Below are 19,461 nucleotides of genomic sequence, written 5' to 3' on the forward strand. Positions count from 1 at the left end.
CGCCTGCTCAATGTCCGCGTCAGCTCCCACACTTCCAGCGCCACCAGGCAGCAAGTATGGGGGTGGGATCCATGGGCCGCTCCTTTATGTCATACAGCCGGGACAGTGCGTCTGCCTTCACGTTCTGGGAACCTGGTCTGTAAGAAAGGGTGAAAACAAAACGGGTGAAAAACATGGCCCACCTTGCCTGGCGAGGGTTCAGTCTCCTCGCTGCGCGGATGTACTGCAGATTGCGGTGGTCAGTCCAGATGAAAAAAGGGTGTTTAGCCCCCTCAAGCCAATGTCTCCACGCCTTCAAAGCCTTGATGACAGCCAACAGCTCCCGGTCCCCCACGTCATAGTTTCGCTCTGCCGGGCTGAGCTTCCTCGAGAAGAAGGCACAGTGGTGGAGCTTCGGTGGCGTACCCGGGCGCTGAGAGAGCACGGCTCCTATCTCAGCCTCGTACGCGTCCACCTCCACTATGAACGCCAAAGAGGGATCCGGATGAGCCAGCATGGGAGCCGAGGTAAACAGAGCCCTTAGGTGACCAAAAGCCCTGTCCATCTCAGCCGACCACTGCAAGCGTACCGGGCCCCCCTTCAGCAATGAGCTAATGGGAGCCGCTACCTGACCAAAACCCCGATAAACCTCCGGTAGTAATTGGCAAACCCTAGAAACCGCTGCACCTCCTTTACCGTGCTGTGAGTCGACCAATTACGCACGGCTGAAATGCCGTCACTCTCCATCTCCACCCTCGAGGTGGAAATGCGGTACCCTAGGAAGGAGACGGACTGCTGGAAGAACAGGCATTTCTCAGCCTTGACATACAGGTCATGCTCCAACAGTCGACCAAGCACGCTGTGTACCAGGGACACATGCTCGGCGCGTGCAGCGGAGTATGTCATCAATATACACCACTCCACCCTACCCATGCAGGTCCCTGAAAATCTTGTCTACAAAGGCTTGGAAGACTGGTGGAGCATTCATCATGACGAGGTACCGACTTTAGCGGAAGTCGTGACATAAGCCCGCATTCAATTGTACAAATCCTGTTAAGATCACAGAACAGCAAATAGCTCATATGACGGCCCTGTTTGGGACTAAGAGAGCATTTTCGCTCCTAACCCTTTCCCTAACCTTAACCTAATTCTCCTAATCTGCTATGTTAATTATCCTAACCTGCTGCGTAAAAGTCTAGCTGTATAGAAGTTGCGTTTTTATACAGAATCTCATTTTGTTTGGTGTTTTTTAGGAAGAAGGTTACAACTGCACCCTATTTCCAAGATAGTGCCCACAGGGCGCTGGTCAAAAGTACTGCACTATGTAGGGCATAGGGTGTCATTTGGATGCACAATACAAGATTGTATTCCATTGTGTAATTGGAATGATTGGGAATGCAGTGGGACAGGTAATGGCATCTATTCATCAAGCTGTTTTCATGTGGCACTCTGCTAAACCAAAAAGAGACCTCCTCAACAAAATTGTGATCTCCCTTTTATAAAAAAAGAGGTGAAATCTACTTCTCGTTTTATAAATTATGTCACAATCTTTATTCCTTATGGTTGGTCTCAATTAAAGTTTAGAGCTTTGATGGATGAATTATGCTCTCACACATGAAGGTCTAAGATAAAAAAGGCATAGTTTCTCTATTCCATCAGAGGTACTAGCCACCTGCTACACATCCTACAGTGTAGTGCGTGCAAACCAGAAAACATGATAAAGTTGTACCTTGACATGTTTCCTTTAACAGGCATTTATCAAGAGCTTTTGAGACTATATCAGGAGGCAACATGTATACAGTGATGCTTGCTGAAAAGCAAACTCCTGCTAGGCACTTTGTTATATAAAAAAAATATAAAATAAGATAGTAAAATAGAGACACATTCAGGAATGCAAGATCAAATTGAATCTCCTACAACCAGATAAGCCCTTCACCACACTTGGAATTCTAAACCATCACCAATAGCTCAAACGACATTTAAATGAAAATACACTGGAAACAGTAAAATACAGACATACAGTATCTAGATAATATCATATCAGGACAAAAAAAATATTAAATATTCAACTGCACAGGAGCTGGATTATTTGTTCTTAATCTCCGGAGGTTTTCATTCTAAGGGGTGAAAGCTGTCAAATTACAGTCTGTAGCAAGGGGAACAATCTTCTGTGGCAGCTGGTTGTCAAAGCTGAAGAGAACTCTAGCTGTGTGTCTGCGTTCCAAAAGGCACCCTGTTCCCTAAATTATGCACTACTTTTCATCAGACCCCTATGGGCCCTGGTCAAAAGTAGTGGACTATATATGCAGCATGAGAGTGGGTGAAGGGAAGAAAGAGATCTGGGATTGTTTGGGACCATAGTGTTTTGTATGGGCAGTCCAGACACTGATTTGATAACTATCTCTATCCGTCTCTATCCATCATGCATGTCATTGGAGATGCAATACAAGGTTGCCTCTGTAGATGAGTTGTTTTGATGTATTCTGGGGAATATGAATGTGAATTGTTATGACATGATTATAAGATCATCCATAGTCATTTATTTCCATACTCTGTGATACTCAAGGTGACATTTTGACGGTGCCAAAAATACAGACATTACCATTTCAAAATGAGTTTCTCTTTTATACTCAAGCATTGTTTTCTGTGTTTTGTGTAAATGGGATCCAGTACCATTATCCAACAGGTGACTCATTGAAATATAGGATACAGAAAGGATGTTAAAACGTTTCTTTCTGATTTCTCTCTTCCAGGTGATGAGCTCCATTAATCGTTGAGCGTGACAGGCAAACTAACCAGGCCAGAGGCTCCTCATCTTGGCTGCATCCAGTCCACTCTCCCCTACACGGATTCAACTCTCTGGTTCTTACAGTTGTTGATCTGGCTTTCCGTCTGTGGGACTTTACCTTGGAGACCTCAACCTCACAGACCGCCAATGCTTACAAGGAACTGCCTGCTGCTGTTCCTTTGGTTTGTCTTCGACAAAGGTTCCCTGTCTTTAGTGCGCCCGCCAGGTCCACCACTGAGCAGGAGCAGACTGGGAAAGGAGAATCCAAGGAGCCTGGCGGGCTCGATGAGGAATGGAGCATCGGGGTTTCCGAGAGTCAAGAGGGGATGGGTGTGGAACCAGTTCTTTGTGCTGGAGGAGTACATGGGGTCAGATCCACAGTATGTGGGCAAGGTAAGGATGTTATACATTGTGTTTTTTATATCATGCAAGTGTTTCGATAAATCATATAGCTAGCAGCAAGGGAGGAATTGAACCAGTGTTAAATGGAGGGAGAAGTAGAAATAGGATGAGAGGGAGGAAGAAGAGAAAGCAAAGAGAGGGAGGACTGGGAAACTGGTCAGAATTGAAGGAATGAAGGAATGATGGATGGCGCTAAATACAGGGAAATTCTTGACATAAACCTTACAGTCTTCCAGACATTTGAGACTGGGATGGAGGTTCACCTTCCAGCAGGACAATGACCATAAGCATATTGCTAAAGCAACACTCGATTGGTTTAAGGGGAAAAATTGAAATGTCTTGGAATGGCCTAGTCAAAGCCCAGACCTCAATCCAATTGAGAATCTGTTGTATGACTTAAAGATTGCTGTACCCCAGCGGAACCCATCCAACTTGAAGGAGCTGGAGCAGTTTTGCCTTTGAGAATTGGCAAAAATCCCAGTGGCTAGATGTGCCAAGTTTATAGAGACTTAACCCAAGAGACTTGCAGCTGTAATTGCTGCAAAAGGTGGCTCAACAAAGTATTGACTTTGGGGGGTGAATAGTTATGCACGCTCAAGTGTACTGTTTATTTTCTTGTTTGTTTCACAATAAAACATATTTTGCATCTTCTAAGTGGTAGACATGTTGTTAAAATCAAATGACATAAACCCCCCCCAAAATCTATTTTAATTCCAGGTTGTTAGGCAACAAAAAAGGAAACATGCCAAAGGGGGTGAATACCTTCTCAAGCCACTGTATAGACAAAGAGATCCAATACCGAATCGATGTGCAGGAGTATGAGGTAATTGAGGTAGATACAGTGCCTTTGGAAATTATTCAGACCCCTTGACATGTTCCACATTTTGTTAGGTTACAGCTGGGCCACTCAAGGACATTCAGAAACTTGTCCCGAAGCCACTACTGCGTTGTCTTGGCTTTGTGCTTAGGTTCATTGTCCTGTTGGGAAGGTGAACCTCCGCACCAGTCTGACGTCCTGAGTGCACTGGAGCAGGTTTTCATCAAGGATCTCTCTGTACTGTGTTCCGTTCATCTTTCCCTCAATCCTGACTAGTGTCCCAGTTCCTGCAGCTGAAAAACATCCCCTTAGCATGATGCTGCCACCACCATGCTTAACCATAGGGATGGTGCCAGGTTTCCTCCAGACGTAACGCGAGATATTCAGGCCATAGAGTTCAATATTGGTTTTATCAGACCAGAGAATCTATTTCACAAGGTCTGAGAGTCTTTAGGTGCATTTTTGGCTAAATCCAAGCGGGCTGTCATGTACCTTTTAATGAAGAGTGGCTTCTGTCTGGCCACTCTACCATAAAAGCCTGATCGGTGGAGTGCTGCAGAGATGCTTGTCCTTCTGGAAGGTTCTCCCATCTCCACAGAGGAACTCTAGAGCTCTGTCAGACTGACCAGTGGGTTCTTTGTCACCTCCCTGAGGACCCATCTCCCCCGATTGCTCAGTTTGACCGGGCAGCCAGCTCAAGGAAGAGTCTTGTTGGTTCCAAAACTTCTTCCATTTAAGAATGATGGAGGCCACTGTGTTCTTGAGGACTTTCAATGCTGCAGACATATTTTTGTACCCTTCCCCAAATCTATGCCTCAACACAATCCTGCCTCGGAGCTCTAAGTACATTTATTTTGACCTCATGGCTTAGTTTTTGCTCTGACAGGTGTATATAGACAGTTTTTTGCCTTTCCAAGTCATGTCCAATCAATTGAATTTACGACAGGTAGTCTCAAATGAAGTTGTAGAATGGAAACAGGAAGCACCTGTGCTCAATTTGAGTCTCATACCAAAGGGTCTGAATACTTATGAATAGAAGTATTCAGTATATATATATTTGTTATACATACATTTTCAGAAAATTCTAAGAACCTGTGTTTGCTTGGTAATTATGGGGTATTGTGTGTAGATTGCTGAGGATTTTTATTTTTGTAATCCCTTTTAGAATAAGGCTGTAACGTAACAAAATGTGGAAAAAGTCAAGGCGTCTGAATACTTTCCAAAGGCAATGTATGTACTGTTGTGACGTGACTTAATGTGATGACTGTAATTTATCTTATCAACTAACTATGTTTAATTGTCACCCAATTATATTAATCATGTAACAAATAACTCATTAGGAATTTATGGGCACCACGGGAAAAGTTGTTTAATGAGTTACCATCTCCCAAATTAAACTCTAAAGATATATAGATTTATCTGACATCAATAACAGTCACTTATTAATCATTACCTCAATCAGTCTCATTCTGAATGTTGCAGACCTCTTGAATCAACAAATATTAACACAATACACAAACACACTTACATGAGATAAAAGTTCCTAGTGGACTGACACGATATGACGGCTTGTTACACAATGGAAAGGGAGTGGGGAAAGATAAAGAGAGGGAGAAACAAAGATAGAGAACACTTGGATACATTTCGAAACTATGCTCACAGAAATCATAATAATTAGCACCCTAACCATCGGCCATTCAGACAAGAAATGCAATGTATATAAACTCAGCAAAAAAAGAAACATCCATTTTTCAGGACCCTGTCTTTCAAAGATAATTCATAAAAATCTAAATAACTTCATAGATGTTCATTGTAAAGGGTTTAAACTCTGTTTCCCATGCTTGTTCAATGAACCATAAACAATTAATGAACACGCACCTGTGGAACGGTTGTTAAGACACTAACAGCTTACAGACAGTAGGCAATAAAGGTCACAGTTATGAAGACTTAGGACACTAAAGAGGCCTTTCTACTGCCTCTGACAAACACAAAAAGAAAGATGCCCAGGGTCCCTGTTCATCTGTGTGAACGTGCCTTAGGCATGCTGCAAGGAGGCATGAGAACTGCAGATGTGGCCAGGGCAATACATTGCAATGCCCGTACTGTGAGACGCCTAAGACAGCGCTACAGGGAGACAGGACGGAGAGCTGATCGTCCTTGCAGTGGCAGACCATGTGTAACAACACCTGCACAGGACCGGTACATCCGAACATCACACCTGTGGGACAGGTACAGAATGGCAACAACAACTGCCCGAGTTATACCAGGAATGCACAATCCCTCCATCAGTGCTCAGACTGTCCTCAATAGGCTGAGATAGGCTGGGCTGATGGCTTGTAGGCCTGAGGGCTTGTAGGCCTGTTGTAAGGCAGGTCCTCACCAGACATCACCGGTAACAACGTCGCCTACGGGCACAAACCCACCGTCGCTGGACCAGACAGGACTGGCAAAAAGTGCTCTTCACTGATGAGTTACGGTTTTGGCTCACCAGATGTGATGGTCGGATTCGCGTTTATCGTTGAAGGAATGAGCATTACACCGAGGCCTGTACTCTGGAGCGGGATCTATTTGGAGGTGGTGGGTCCATCATGGTCTGGGGCGGTGTGTCACAGCATCATCGGACTGAGCTTGTTGTCATTGCAGGCAATCTCAACGCTATGCGTTATAGGGAAGACACCCTTCCTGCAGGCTCATCCTGACATGACCCTTCAGCATGACAATGCCACCAGCCATACTGTTCATTCTGTGCGTGATTTCCTGCAAGACAGGAATGTCAGTGTTCTGCCATGGCCAGCGAAAAGCCCGGATCTCAAAACCATTGAGCACGTCTGGGACCTGTTGGATTGGAGGGTGAGGGCTAGAGCCATTCCCCCCAGAAATGTCCAGGAACTTGCAGGTGCCTTGGTGGAAGAGTGGGGTAACATCTCACAGCAAGAACTGGCAAATCTGGTGCAATCCATGAGGAGATGCACTGCAGTACTTAAGGTGTCAAAACCGGCCCAACTTCCCCCTCTCCTCTCCTGTGGGAGAGGGGGGGGGGGGGGTCTGGCTATCTGTCAGCTATTTGCCAAGCTGATCCAAAGCCTTAGATCCTCAGCAAAGAGAGAGTTATGATAGTGCATATAGGTAGGGATAAAGTGACTAGGCAATAGGATAGATAATAAACACTAGCAGTGGCACATGAAGGGTAGAAGCTGTTCAGGGTCCTGTTGGTTTCAGACTTGGTTCATCGGTACCGCTTGCCGTGCAGTAGCAGAGAGAATAGTCTATGACTTGTGTGGCTGGAGTCTTTGACAATTTTTAGGTCCTTCCTTTGACACCACCTGGTATAGAGGTGCTAGGTGGCAGGGAGCTCTGCCTCATCGATGCACTGAGCCGTACGCACTACCTTCTGTAGCACCTTGAGGTCACATGTCAAGCAACTGCCATACAAAGCTGTGATAAAGCCAGCCAAGATGCTCTCAATGATGCACCTGTAGAACTTTGAGGATCTGAGGGCCCATGACAAATCTTTTCAGCCTCTTGAGGGGGAAAAGGAGTTGTCGTGCCTTCTTCACGACTGTGTGGACCATGTTAATTCCTTAGTGATGTGGACACTGAGGAATTTCAAGCTCTTTACCGGCTCCACTCCAGCCCCGTTGATGTGAATGGGGGCGTGCTCGGCCCTCCATTTCCTCTAGTCCATGATCAGCTCCTTTGTCTTGTTGAGGGAGAGGTTGTTGACCTGGCACCACACTGCAAGATCACTGACCTCCTCCCTATAGGCTCTCATCATCATCAAGGCCAACCACCATTGTATCGTCAGCAAACTTAATGGTCATGTTGGAGTCGTGCTTGGCCATGCAGTCATGGGTGAACAGGGAGTACAGGAGGGAACTACACTGCCATTGAAAATGTTGGTGTCACTTAGAAATGTTCTTGTTTTTGAAAGAAAAGTACATTTTTTTGTCCATTAAAATAACATCAAATAGATCAGAAATACAGTGTATACATTGTTAATGTACATGTCCTCTTGCTCAGTTGTGCACCAGGGCCTCCCACTCCTCGTTCTATTCTGGTTGGAGCCAGTTTGCGCTGTTCTGTGAAGGGAGTAGGACACAGCGTTGTACGAGATCTTCAGTTTCTTGGCAATTTCTCACATGGAATAGCCTTCATTTCTCAGAACAAGAATAGACTGACAAGTTTCTTTCTAGACATTTTGAGCCTGTAATCGAACCCACAAATGCTGATGCTCCAGATACTCAACTAGTCTAAAGATGGCCAGTTTTATTGCTTCTTTAATCAGAACAACTGTTTTCAGCTGTGCAAACATAATTGCAAAAGGGTTTCTAATGATCAATTAGCCTTTTAAAATGATAAACTTGGATTAGCCAACACAACGTGCCATTGGAACATAGGAATGATGGTTGCTCATAATGGGCCTCTGTACGCCTATGTAGATATTCCATAAAATATCTGCCGTTTCCAGCTACAATTGTCATTTACAACATTAACAATGTCTACACTGTATTTCTGATCAATTTAATGTTATTTTAATGAACTAAAAATGTGTTTTTCTTTCGAAAATAAGGACATTTCTAAGTGACCTCAAACTTTTGAACGGTAGTGTAATTGTTGAGGGTCAGCGTTTTAAGGGTCAGCGTGGTGGATGTGTTGTTGCCTACACTCACCACCTGTGGGCGGCCCGAAAAATGTATGTGTTGAAAATCCCAATTTGTTTGCATAGTCAACTTACACACAGCTCTGACACACACACTTACCCCACCAGACTTTTCTCAGTCCCCAAATCCAGAACAAATTCAAGAAAGTGTGCAGTATTATATAGAGAAATTATTGCATGGAACTCCGTTCTATCTCATATTGCTCAAGTGAACAGCAAACCTGGTTTCAAAAAACAGATAAAGCAACACCTTACGGCACAACGCCTCTCCCTTATTTGACCAAGATAGTTTGTTTGTATGTATTGATAGTAGGCTAAGTGTGCCTTGTGTAATAAAAAAAATATGTATGTCCTTGAGCTGTTGTCTATTAATGTTCTTTATTATGTCATGTTTAGTGTGGACCCCAGGAAGAGTAGCTGCTGCTTTTGCAACAGCTAATGGGGATCCTAAAAAAATACCAAATACCAAAATACCGTCAGCATGTACAGGAGCCAGTTGTGCTGGGAGGGAGTGTCACGTTCCTGACCTATTGTTCCTTTTTCTTTTATTTATTTAGTTGGTCAGGGCGTGAGTTGGGGTGGGTTGTCTTTGTGTGTTTTGTCTAGTCTAGGGGTGTTGTATGTGTATGGGGCAGAGAAGAGTGTAGTTGTCTAGTTATGTCTATGGCTGCCTAGATTGGTTCTCAATCAGAGACAGCTGTCATTCATTGTCTCTGATTGGGAGCCATATTTAAGGCAGCCATAGGCAGTAGGCTTTTGTGGGTAGTTGTCAATGTGTAGTGTTTGTGTCAGCACTATTTGTCATTATAGCTTCACGGTCGTCAGTTTGTTATTTTGTTAGTTTGTGTATAGTGTTCGTTTCGTGTTTTTCTCTCTTCTAAATAAAAGAAGATGTATTTTGCACACGCTGCGCCTTGGTCCTCTCTCTCACCCATAGACGATCGTGACAGAACTACCCACCAACCATGGATCAAGCAGCGTGAGAGGAACCAACAACAGCGGCAAAGAAACCAGGACTCGTGGACATGGGAGGATGTTTTGGACGGCAAGGGTTGCTACACATGGGAGGAGATCCGAGCTGGAAGAGATCGCCTCCCATGGGAACAGCTGGAGGCGATTAGGAGAGCAGAGGCAACCGGAGAGAGGAACCGGAGTTGAGGGTACGCGACTAGCAAGGAAGCCTTAAAGGGAAGGCTTAAAGGGAGAGTGGCGAAGTCAGGTAGGAGACCTGCGCCTACTCCCTGTACTTACCGTGGAGAGCGAGAGTACGGGCAGACACCGTGTTACGCAGTAGAGCGCATGGTGTCTCCTGTACGAGTGCATAGCCCGGTTCGGTACATTCCAGCTCCACGTATCGGCCGGGCTAGATTGAGCGTTGAGCCGGATGTCATGAAGCCGGTCCAACGCATCTGGCCACCAGTGCGTCTCCTCGGGCCGGCTTACATGGCACCAGCCTTACGCATGGTGTCCCCGGTTCGCCTACATAGCCCAGTGCGGGTTATTCCACCTCCCCGCACTGGTCGGGCGACGGGGAGCATACAAACAGGTAAGGTTGGGCAGGCTCAGTGCTCAAGGGAGCCAGTACGCCTGCATGGTCCGGTATTTCCGGCGCCATCTCCCCGCTCCAGGTCAGTACCACCAGTGCCTACACCACGCACCAGGCTTCCAGTGCGTCTCCAGAGCCCTGTTCCTCCTCCACGCACTAGCCCTATGGTGCGTGTCTCCAGCCCAGTACCACCAGTGCCTACACCACGCACCAAGCCTCCTGTGCGTATCCAGAGCCCTGTACGCACTGTTCCTTCTCCCCGTACTCGCCCTGATGTGCGTGCCCTCAGCCCGGTAACACCAGTGCCGGTACCACGCACCAGGCCTATAGTACGCCTTGAGAGTCCAGTGTGCCCTGTTGTTGTTCCCCGCACTAGCCTGAAGGTGCGTGTCTTTAGCCCGGTACCTCCAGTTCCGGCACCACACACCAGGCCTACAGTGCGTCTCAGCCGGCCAGAGTCTGCCGTCTGCCCAGCGGCGCCTGAACTGCCCGTCTGCCCAGCGGCGCCTGAACTGCCCGTCTGCCCAATGGCGCCTGAACTGCCCGTCTGCCCAACGGCGCCTGAACTGCCCGTCTGCCAAGCGCCGCATGAACTGCCCGTCTGTACTGAGCCTGCAAAGCCGCCCGTCTGTACTGAGCCTGCAAAGCCGCCCGTCTGCCATGAGCCTACAGAGCCGTCCGCCAGACAGGAGCCGCTAGAGCCTTCCGCCAGACAGGAGCCGCTAGAGCCTTCCGCCAGACAGGATCAGCCAGAGCCTTCCGCCAGACAGGATCAGCCAGAGCCTTCCGCCAGACAGGATCAGCCAGAGCCTTCCGTCAGACAGGATCAGCCAGAGCCTTCCGTCAGACAGGATCAGCCAGAGCCTTCCGTCAGCCAGGATCAGCCAGAGCCTTCCGTCAGCCAGGATCAGCCAGAGCCTTCCGTCAGCCAGGATCAGCCAGAGCCTTCCGTCAGCCAGGATCAGCCAGAGCCGTCATCCAGCCAGGATCAGCCAGAGCCGTCATCCAGCCATGACCAGCCAGAGCCGTCATCCAGCCATGACCAGCCAGAGCCGTCATCCAGCCATGACCAGCCAGAGCCGTCATCCAGCCATGACCAGCCAGAGCCGTCATCCAGCCATGACCAGCCAGGATCCGTCAGCCAGCCAGGATCCGTCAGCCAGCCAGGATCCGCCAGCCAGCCAGGATCCGCCAGCCAGCCAGGATCCGCCAGCCAGCCAGGATCCGCCAGCCAGCCAGGATCCGCCAGCCAGCCAGGATCCGCCAGAGTCAGCCAGCCAGGATCCGCCAGAGTCAGCCAGCCAGGATCCGCCAGAGTCAGCCAGCCAGGATCCGCCAGAGCCAGCCAGGTGCTGCCCCTCAGTCCGGTGCTGTCCCTCAGTCCGGTGCTGCCCCTTAATCCAGTGGGGTTAATTTGGAGGGTGGCCATTTGGAGGAGGCTACGAAAGCGGGTAGTGACTATGGTGGGGTGGGGACCACGACCAGCGCCAGAGCCGCCACCGTGGACAGACGCCCACCCAGACCCTCCCCTAGACTTTATGCTGGTGCGCCCGGAGTTCGCACCTTAAGGGGGGGGGGTTATGTCACGTTCCTGACCTATTGTTCCTTTTTCTTTTATTTATTTAGTTGGTCAGGGCGTGAGTTGGGGTGGGTTGTCTTTGTGTGTTTTGTCTAGTCTAGGGGTGTTGTATGTGTATGGGGCAGAGAAGAGTGTAGTTGTCTAGTTATGTCTATGGCTGCCTAGATTGGTTCTCAATCAGAGACAGCTGTCATTCATTGTCTCTGATTGGGAGCCATATTTAAGGCAGCCATAGGCAGTAGGCTTTTGTGGGTAGTTGTCAATGTGTAGTGTTTGTGTCAGCACTATTTGTCATTATAGCTTCACGGTCGTCAGTTTGTTATTTTGTTAGTTTGTGTATAGTGTTCGTTTCGTGTTTTTCTCTCTTCTAAATAAAAGAAGATGTATTTTGCACACGCTGCGCCTTGGTCCTCTCTCTCACCCATAGACGATCGTGACAGGGAGGTGTTCAGTCCCAGGGTCTTGAGCTATTGATGAGCTTGGAGGGCGCTATGGTGTTGAACGCTGAGCTATAGTCAATGAACAACATTCTCACATAGGTGTTCCTCTTGTCTAGGTGGGAGAGGGAAGTGTGGAGTCCAATAGAGATTGCGTCATATGTAGATCTGTTGGAACAGTGTGTGATTTAGAGTGGTCCAGGGTGGCTGGGATGATGGTGTTGATGTGAGCCATGATTAGCCTTTCAAAGGACTTCATGGCTACGAATGATAGTCATTTAGACAGGTTACCTTGGCGTTCTTGGGCACAGGGACTATGGTGGTTTGCTCAAAACATGTACTGTAGGTATTATAAACTGCAGCAAGGAGAGGTGAAAATAACAGTGAAGACAACTGCTAGCTGGTCAGCACATGCTCTGAGTACGCGTCCTGGTAATCTGGCTGTCCCTGCTAAACTGTTTTTACTCACATCGGCTACGGGTAGCCAGATCACACAGTCACCTGAAACAGCTGGTGCTCTCATGCATGGTTCAATGTTGCTTGCCTCGAAGCGAGCATAGAAGGAATTTAGCTTGTCTGGTAGGCTCGTGTTTCTGGGAAGCTCGCGGCTGGGTTTCCCTTTGTCATCCGTGATAGTTTGCAAGCCCTGCAACATCCGACGAGCATCAGAGCCAGCGTAGTAGGATTCGATCTTAGTCCTGTATTGATGTTTTGACTGTTTGATGGCTCATCGGAGGTAGTAGTGGGATTTCTAATTAGTGTACGGATTATTAGTGTCCCACTCCTTGAAAGTGGCAGCTTTAGCCTTTAGCTCAATGGAGATATTGCCTGTAATTCATGGCTTCTGGTTGGGATATGTACGTACTGTCACTGTGGGGACGACGTCGTCGTTGCACTTAGTAATGAAGCCGGTGACCGACGTGGTAAACTCCTTAATGTTAATGTCGTGTAGCATCCCCTTAATCGGACCACTTCCGTATTGAGAGCGTCATTGATACTTCAAATTTGAGTTTTTGCTTGTAAGCAGGAATCAGGAGGATAGATTTATGGTCAGATTTGCCAAATGGAGGGCGAGGGAGAGCTTTGTATGTGTTTCTGTGTGTTGAGTAAAGGTGATCTAGAGTTATTTGCCACCACTTGCACAGGTGACATGCTGGTAAAAGTGAGGTAGGACAGATTTCAGTTTCCCTGCATTAAAATCACTGGCTACCAGGAGCACCGCTTCTGGATGCGCATTTTATTGTTTGCTTATGGCCCTATACAGCTCGTTGAGTGTGGTCTTAGTGCCAGCATCGGTTTGTGGTGTTAAATAGACAGCTACAAAAAATATAGATAAACTCTCTTGGTCTGCTGTTTATCATGAGGTTTTTCAACTCAGGCAAGCAAAACTTTGAGACTACCTTAAAACTTCTTATGGGCAGGTGGGGCGGTAGCGTCCCACCTGGCCAACATCCAGTGAAATTGCAGAGCGCCAAATTCAAAATACAGAAATAGTCAAATGAAACATTCATAAAAATACAAGTTTTATACATCGGTTTAAAGATTAACTTCCTGTTAATCCAGCCACTCTGTCAGATTTCAAAAAGGCTTTACGGCGAAAACATACCATGCTGAGGACAGCGCCCCGTTTACAAAAGCACACAAACATTTTACAACCAGGTAAAGGAATTACACAATCAGAAATAGCGATAAAATTAATCACTTACCTTTGATGATCTGCATATGATTGCAGTCACAAGAGTCCCTGTTACACAATAACTGTTTGTTTTGTTCGATAAATTCCCTCTTTATGTCCCAAAAACTCTGTTTTGTTGGCGCGTTTTGTTCAGTAATCCACTGGCTCAAAGGCGGTCCTGACATGCAGACGAATACATCCTAATAGTACCGGTAAAGTTCGTCGAAACATGTTAAATGATGTTTATAATTAATCCTCAGGTTGTCTATTGTTTAAATAATCGATAATATTTCAACCGGACAATAGCGTCTTCAATAGAAAGGAAAAACAATGAACGGCGCGCAATCGGTCACACGAGCAAACTAGCTCTGGTTCAATCTAGAGTCCACTGAAAGAATGGTCTCATTCTTCCTCATTTTTCAGAATACAAGCCTGAAACAATGTCTAAAGACTGTTGACATCTAGTGGAAGCCATAGGAACTGCAATCTGGGTCATAACCATTTATATACTGTATAGGCATTCAATAGAAAAGTACCCTTATCAAAAATATCCCACATCCTTGATGGATTTTCCTCAGGTTTTCGTCTGCCATATCAGTTCTGTTACAGACATTATTTCAACATTTTAGGAAACTTTAGAGTGTTTTCTATCCAATACTACCATGCATATGCATATCCTAGCTTCTGAGCCTGAGTAACAAGCAGTTTACATTGGGCACCTCATTCATCCTAAATTCAAAATACTGCCCCCTACCCAAGAGAGGTTAACATTAGAGATTGTGCACAAGCATGATGGTTTTGTTTTTTAATGTACTATTTCTTACATTGTTAGGCCAGAAAATCTCAAGTGTTATTACATACAGCCGGGAAGAACTATTGGATATAAAAGCGATGTCAACTTACCATCATTACGCCCAGGAATACGTCTTTCCTGAAGCGGATCCTTTGTTCGGACATGTGATCTTATCAAAGTAGAGTTGCAATTCAACGGCTCAAACACGAGACGTATGTGGCAGGGTTTACAGTCAATCACGGATTAAAAATAGAAAACCAGCCCCGTCGCTGACATCGACGTCTTACTCCCAGACAAATTAAACAACTTCTTTGCTCACTTTGAGGACAATACAGTGCCACTGACACAGCCCGCTACTAAAGCCAGTGGGCTCTCCTTCTCCGTGGCCAACGTGAGTAAAACATTTAAATGTGTTAACCCTCGCAAGGCTACCGGCCCAGATGGCATTCCTAGCAGCATCCTCAGAGCTTGCACAGACCAGCTGGCTGGTGTGTTTACGGAAATATTCAACCAATCCCTATCCCAGTCTGTTGTCCCCACATGCTCCAAGAAGGCCACAACTGTTCCGTGTTCCCAAGAAAGCTAAGGTAACTGAAATAAATGACTATCGTCCCATTGCACTCACTTCTGTCATCATGAAGTGCTTTGAGAGACTAGTCAAGGATCATATCACTTCCAACCTACCTGATAACCTAAACCCACTCCAATTTGCTTACCTCCCCAACCCCAATAGGTCCACTGACGATGCAATCGCCATCACGCTGCACACTGCTCTGTCCCACCTGGACAAGAGGAATACCTATGTAAGAATGTGGTTCATCGATTACAGCTCAGCATTTAACACCATAGTACCCTCCAAACTCGTCATTAAACTCGAGACCCTGGGTCTCAACCCCGCCCTGTGTAACTGGGTCCTGGACTTTCTGACGGTCCGTCCCCAGGTGGTGAAGGTAGGAAACAACGTCTCCACCCCGCTGATCCTCAACACTGGGGCCCCACAAGGGTGTGTTCTCAGCCCTCTCCTGTACTCCCTGCTCACCCATGACTGCGTGGCCATGCACGCTTCCAACTCAATAATCAAGTTTGCAGATGACACTGCAGTGGTAGGCCTGATTACCAACAACAACGAGACGGCCTACAGGGAGGAGGTGAGGGCCCTAGGAGTGCGGTGTCAGGACAATAACGCCTCACTCAACGTCAACAAAACAAAGGAGATGATCGTGGACTACAGGAAACAGCAGAGGAAGCATCCCCCCCCCCCCCCCCCATCCACATCGACAATTGCACCGCTCTCAACCGCAAGGATATCCAGAGGGTAATGCGGTCTGCACAACGCATCATCGGGGACAAACTACCTGCTCTCCAGAACACCCACAGCACCCGATGTCACAGGAAGGCCAAACAGATCATCAAGGACAACAACCACCGAGCCACTGCCTGTCATCCCGCTATCATCCAGAAGGCGAGGTCAGTACAGGTACATCAAAGCTGGGACCGAGAGACTGAAAAACAGCTTCTATCTCAAGACCATTAGACTGATTAACAGCCATCACTAACATAGAGAGGCTGCTGCCAACATACACTCAAATCTCTGGCCACTTAATTAAATGCACTTAATAAAGGTATCAGTAGTCACTTTAAATAACGCCACTTTAAAAATGTATACATATCCTACATTACTCATCTCATATGTATATACTGTATTCTAAACCATCTACTGCATCTTGCCTATGCCGGATGCCATCGCTCATGCATATATTTATATGTACATATTCTATTCATCCCTTTACATGTATGTGTATTTGTGTGTATAAGGTAGTTGTTGTGAATTTGTTAGATTGAAGTAATATATAACAAGCATAGTCGGAACTAGAAGCACAAGCATTTTGCTACACTCGCATTAACATCTGCTAACCATGTGTATGTGACCAATACATTTGAATTGATTTGACCAGCTGTTGTTAACAAAGACACACACACACACCTCCCCCTTAACCCAAAGCTGCCATTTCAGTCTTGACAATGCATAGAAAAAAACTGCTAGATTTATATTATCCAGGTCCTTGTTCAGTCACAACTCCGAGAAACATAGGATATTACAGTTCTTCAGGTTCCGTTGATAGGATAGTCTCGAACGGAGCTCATCCAGTTTGTTCTCTACTGATTGTACGTTCGTTAATAGAACTGAGTGTAGAGGCGATTGATTTACTTGTCAATGTAGTCTCATCAGGGAGTCCTCTCGTTTGCCTCTCTTGTGCCGTCTCTTCCTCTTTCGAGTCCCGGGGATTAGGGCATGGTCTGGGATGAGCAGTAGTGTTCTGATGTCTAGAAGCTGTTTTTGGTCATAGAAAATGATGGCAGAAATATTATGTGCAATTTTTTTTAGATCAGCGTGAAAAAAATAAATAGTGGAATTGGTCAAGAGCCCACAAGATAGCAGCTATCCATCTCTTCAGCTCAGTCAAAGTTCTCCATCCCTTGAAATCAGCCTGCTATTGCCAATTGACACTCTTTTAGTTAGCTTCACTCGTACGGACTATGTCTCACCATTTTAATATCACAATGGGTTGTGTTTGTGAAACATATCTATTCATGAGTGTCTTAGGATATGTCAGATGTACATTTCCATAGCAGCCACAAGCAGCATTCGTGTGGTGAGTAGATCAATGCCCCAGCAGGAATTAATTTAAATGGTGGCATTTCTAAAGCTGTCAGAACATCATTGTTACGAGGTGGAGGGATCATGCTTACAGCAATAAAAGACAGAGGACATGCACCTTATAGCCTTATAATACTGAATTGAAATAAGTCTGAACTGCACTGCAAGCCACTAACACATCACCTCACCACCACTTTTCGCATCACAGCCGCCAGGCTGTCTTTTCCCCTAACACAATATGTTTTTTTATCCTTGCTTTGGGTTAAGACATCCTTAACTAAACTCAGAGGGATTCTACGGCTGAAGTTGTAATTTGGCACCCCTAAGCTTAGGCAGGATAATAGTTATACTAGCTTATCTGCCCAGGTGCCACTTCAATCAGCCCTGGTGTGCAGCATTCTTTGTGGAAGTCTCCCAGACTAAAGCATCCAGGATGCTGTCTGTCTGCTGCACTCCTAAGTCACTTAATCCCAGGCCGCTGCACAGCTTCAAAAATAATTGACTGATTATCTGCCATATGAAAGGCATTTGGAGATCAAGTCCCTGGACTTCGCTTAAGACAATCTTAAAGAGAGAAAAGCTGTTGCGACCAAAATACAGTGTCACAGGATGAGACCTAATGGATCATTGGCTACCTGGACAATGGACACTGGATGGGCTGGGTGTCAGACAGCATTTAATGCAGGGATTTAGATCACGCACAGTCTTGGTATATACATATTGTAGCCGTATGGTTTTATTGTTTTACAGTTTTATTTTCAATGCAGTAATTGACTAGAGTGGGCTGTAATGTTGTGTGGAATGAATGTCTATAATACATCAAGACGAATTGCAGCAATACATTCACACCAGAATGCAAACACACTTTACTTACTATGCATTACATAAAGTACAGTACATATAGTTTACCAACAACCAACATGATATAGCTAACATCTTATGTCTGTTTGTTATTGTTTGTACGAATGCAGAGGCCATACATGTGGGGCACATTTTCAGTGATAGGATTAGATCAGGGACGAGCTACTGGCGGCCCTCCTTTTGAAGGTCCTCAGATCAACGTACTGTTGCGAGTTTGAATAGTACATTGCACAAGGTGCAATTTTGACATTTGGTTGTGCATAAGCCATTAGCCCATGTAAGCAAAAAACATTTTTTGTCTAGTGGCCAGTTTTCTAAACGGACCCCCATTGATTTTGTTAGTCAGTCTCACTCAGATATCATATTAAAAAACTGCAAACTTTTCTCTCCACCTTATGGCAAAATGTGTAAAATTGCAGGAAATTAGCTTTAAAACTGAAACATTTTCCCTATGCCCCATGACAAAATGTGTAGAATTGCAGGAAATGGACATGGGTACGCAGACTCGCGAGCAACTGTGGCCCCTCATGATGAGTTGTGGCCCCACCCTTATCAAAGTTGTCCATCCCTGGCCTAGATGATTTCCAGGCCATAGAGACCATGGCATCTACAGAAAACATACACTATTATTAGGCTGGGAATCATAAGGGCTATCATTAGATGTTCCTCATTAGTAGAAGAGATTAAAGTAGCAGAGTTATTAGACAGTGAATAATTCAGTAGAGTGAGATCTGTTGACCAGGTCTGCATCCCAAACGGCACCCTATGTCTTATATAGTGTGCTACTTTTGACCAGGGCCCACAGGGCTTTGGTCAAATGTAGTGCACTAAATATGGAACAGAGTGCCATTTGGGACACAGCCCAGGTCTCCTGTCTGCTTCTCACCCCCGTGTCTGTTAGTACAAGTAGCTGGACAAAGGGCATAAACAAGCTGTAAAGAAAAAAGCAGATCCTTGGGCAATGATTAGGAGTTTGTTGTGCTAAATCTCTTTAAAAGGGACTTGTGGTTAGTCCCCTGCTGAGATAGAGATGATTGCATTTTGTGAGCATGCTCCATGGGTTAGGTTGAGGAAGGACTCTTGTACAAGTTCACTCCAAATTAAGTATGATGAATAGGTTTTGTGTTATCTTGCTCTGCTGAGAATCTCATATGACTTCAAACCGTTTTTGTCATGAATTCACAACTTGGGGATTCCGAGCTGCAGTGATTCATTACAAAGATCAAAATAAATTCACAGAAAGGGTTCTGCTTTCAAACTTACAC

General features: G+C 45.9%; 1 protein-coding gene across 1 annotated transcript in view; it reads left to right on the forward strand.

Moving 5' to 3' along the window:
• Positions 1 to 2,914: 2,914 nt before the first annotated feature.
• LOC120050701 (cadherin-12-like) overlaps positions 2,915 to 19,461 on the forward strand; it is a 116,851-nt gene continuing 100,304 nt past the window's right edge. The window contains exon 1 of the mRNA XM_038997272.1: positions 2,915 to 3,160. Within this exon, the coding sequence (XP_038853200.1) occupies positions 2,915 to 3,160 (246 nt within the window). The remainder of the gene's footprint in view (positions 3,161 to 19,461) is intronic.

Source organism: Salvelinus namaycush, chromosome 7 (genome assembly GCF_016432855.1).
Source record: "Salvelinus namaycush isolate Seneca chromosome 7, SaNama_1.0, whole genome shotgun sequence".
NCBI classification, from domain to species: Eukaryota; Metazoa; Chordata; class Actinopteri; order Salmoniformes; family Salmonidae; genus Salvelinus; species Salvelinus namaycush.